The sequence below is a fragment of the Trichinella spiralis genome (genome assembly GCF_000181795.1).
Source record: "Trichinella spiralis strain ISS 195 chromosome Unknown Scfld889, whole genome shotgun sequence".
Classification (NCBI taxonomy): domain Eukaryota; kingdom Metazoa; phylum Nematoda; class Enoplea; order Trichinellida; family Trichinellidae; genus Trichinella; species Trichinella spiralis.
The window spans coordinates 1-1,293 of NW_003527828.1; the positions used below are offsets into that span (position 1 = coordinate 1).

Genomic DNA, 1,293 nt, shown 5'->3' on the forward strand with positions numbered 1-1,293 from the left:
CGATGGAGGTTTCTCCTTGCCCCTTTCAGCTTACACAGTTTTTAACAATAATTTCAAATGTTTTATAAACAATCTTATTAGTTTACAGTATCCCATTAATGATTAAACATTAGGTTAACTGGTAAAAATTTACTTTATGTAAGTGAAAAATAAATTTTAACAAAAGTATAGTTTTTATTTATTGAATTTCATCGATTGGAATAAAAATTAATGTGGTCCTGAAAAGGACCGTTGGGTTATTGTTATTTACTTAAATATGCTGGCAACACAGTTTACCTTCCACTGTTGTACTTGCTAACAGCTTTGGTCCCTTCGCTGACCGCATGTTTGCAAAGTTCACCAGGCAAAAGTAAACGGACAGCCGTTTGAATTTCCCGTGAAGTGATCGTGTGGCGTTGATTGTATTGGGCAAGACGACTCGCCTCAGCGGCAAGGCGATCAAAAATGTCATTCACAAAACTGTTCATGATTGACATCGCCCTGCTGCTGATGCCAGTATCAGCATGAACTTGCTTCAAGACCTTGTAGATGTAACCAGCGAACGATTCTTTCCTCAAACGACGTCGTCTGCGATCACCAGACTTGGCCACTTTCTGGAGTTGACCTGCTTTCTTTACACCTTTCGGAGTCATGTTATTCCACACCGCTGAAACGTCAAAAAGAAAATGAAATTTCTAAAATGAGAATTTTTATACTGAAACCAAGGGGAAACTAGCCAATAGCGTTTCTCAGTAACCAGATTTTAAATTGATGCGCGATAGCCAATAGCATTTAGCGAAAATTGTTTCAATTTGCACTTTGACCTAATTCTTGATTTCCAAAGTATTTAAACGGAATTTCAGGGGAAACGTTCATTGTTGAAAGATTTTAGTTTGCCTGGTGTTTGTCAATTGAAGATGTCTGGTCGCGTGAAAGGTGGAAAAGTTAAAGGAAAAGCAAAAACTCGATCTAGTCGAGCTGGACTCCAGTTCCCTGTTGGTCGCATTCATCGTCTTTTGAAAAAGGGAAATTACGCTGAGCGTATTGGTGCTGGAGGTCCTGTCTATCTTGCCGCTGTCATGGAATACTTGACCGCTGAAGTACTCGAATTGGCTGGAAACGCCGCCCGTGATAACAAGAAGACTCGCATCACTCCACGGCATCTACAGTTGGGCAATACCAAATTGAATGAAGAATTTGAGACGAGTTTCCCTCCGGGGGTGTAAACTAATTGGCTTCAAGGGTGGGTGGTTTCTTTTTCGAACATTCAATGGCAAATTCTTTTTTTCCAAGGAAAGGCGTGAAGAATCTTGT

At 40.1% G+C, this 1,293-nt stretch overlaps 1 protein-coding gene across 1 annotated transcript; it reads left to right on the forward strand.

The window, feature by feature from the left end:
- Nucleotides 1–503: 503 nt before the first annotated feature.
- Nucleotides 504–1,205, forward strand: Tsp_13692 (histone H2A). The gene is made up of 2 exons (XM_003370346.1): nucleotides 504–632; nucleotides 843–1,205. Exons 1-2 carry the CDS (start codon nucleotides 504–506, stop codon nucleotides 1,203–1,205), a joined length of 492 nt encoding a protein of 163 aa, XP_003370394.1.
- The last annotated feature ends 88 nt before the right edge of the window (nucleotides 1,206–1,293 follow it).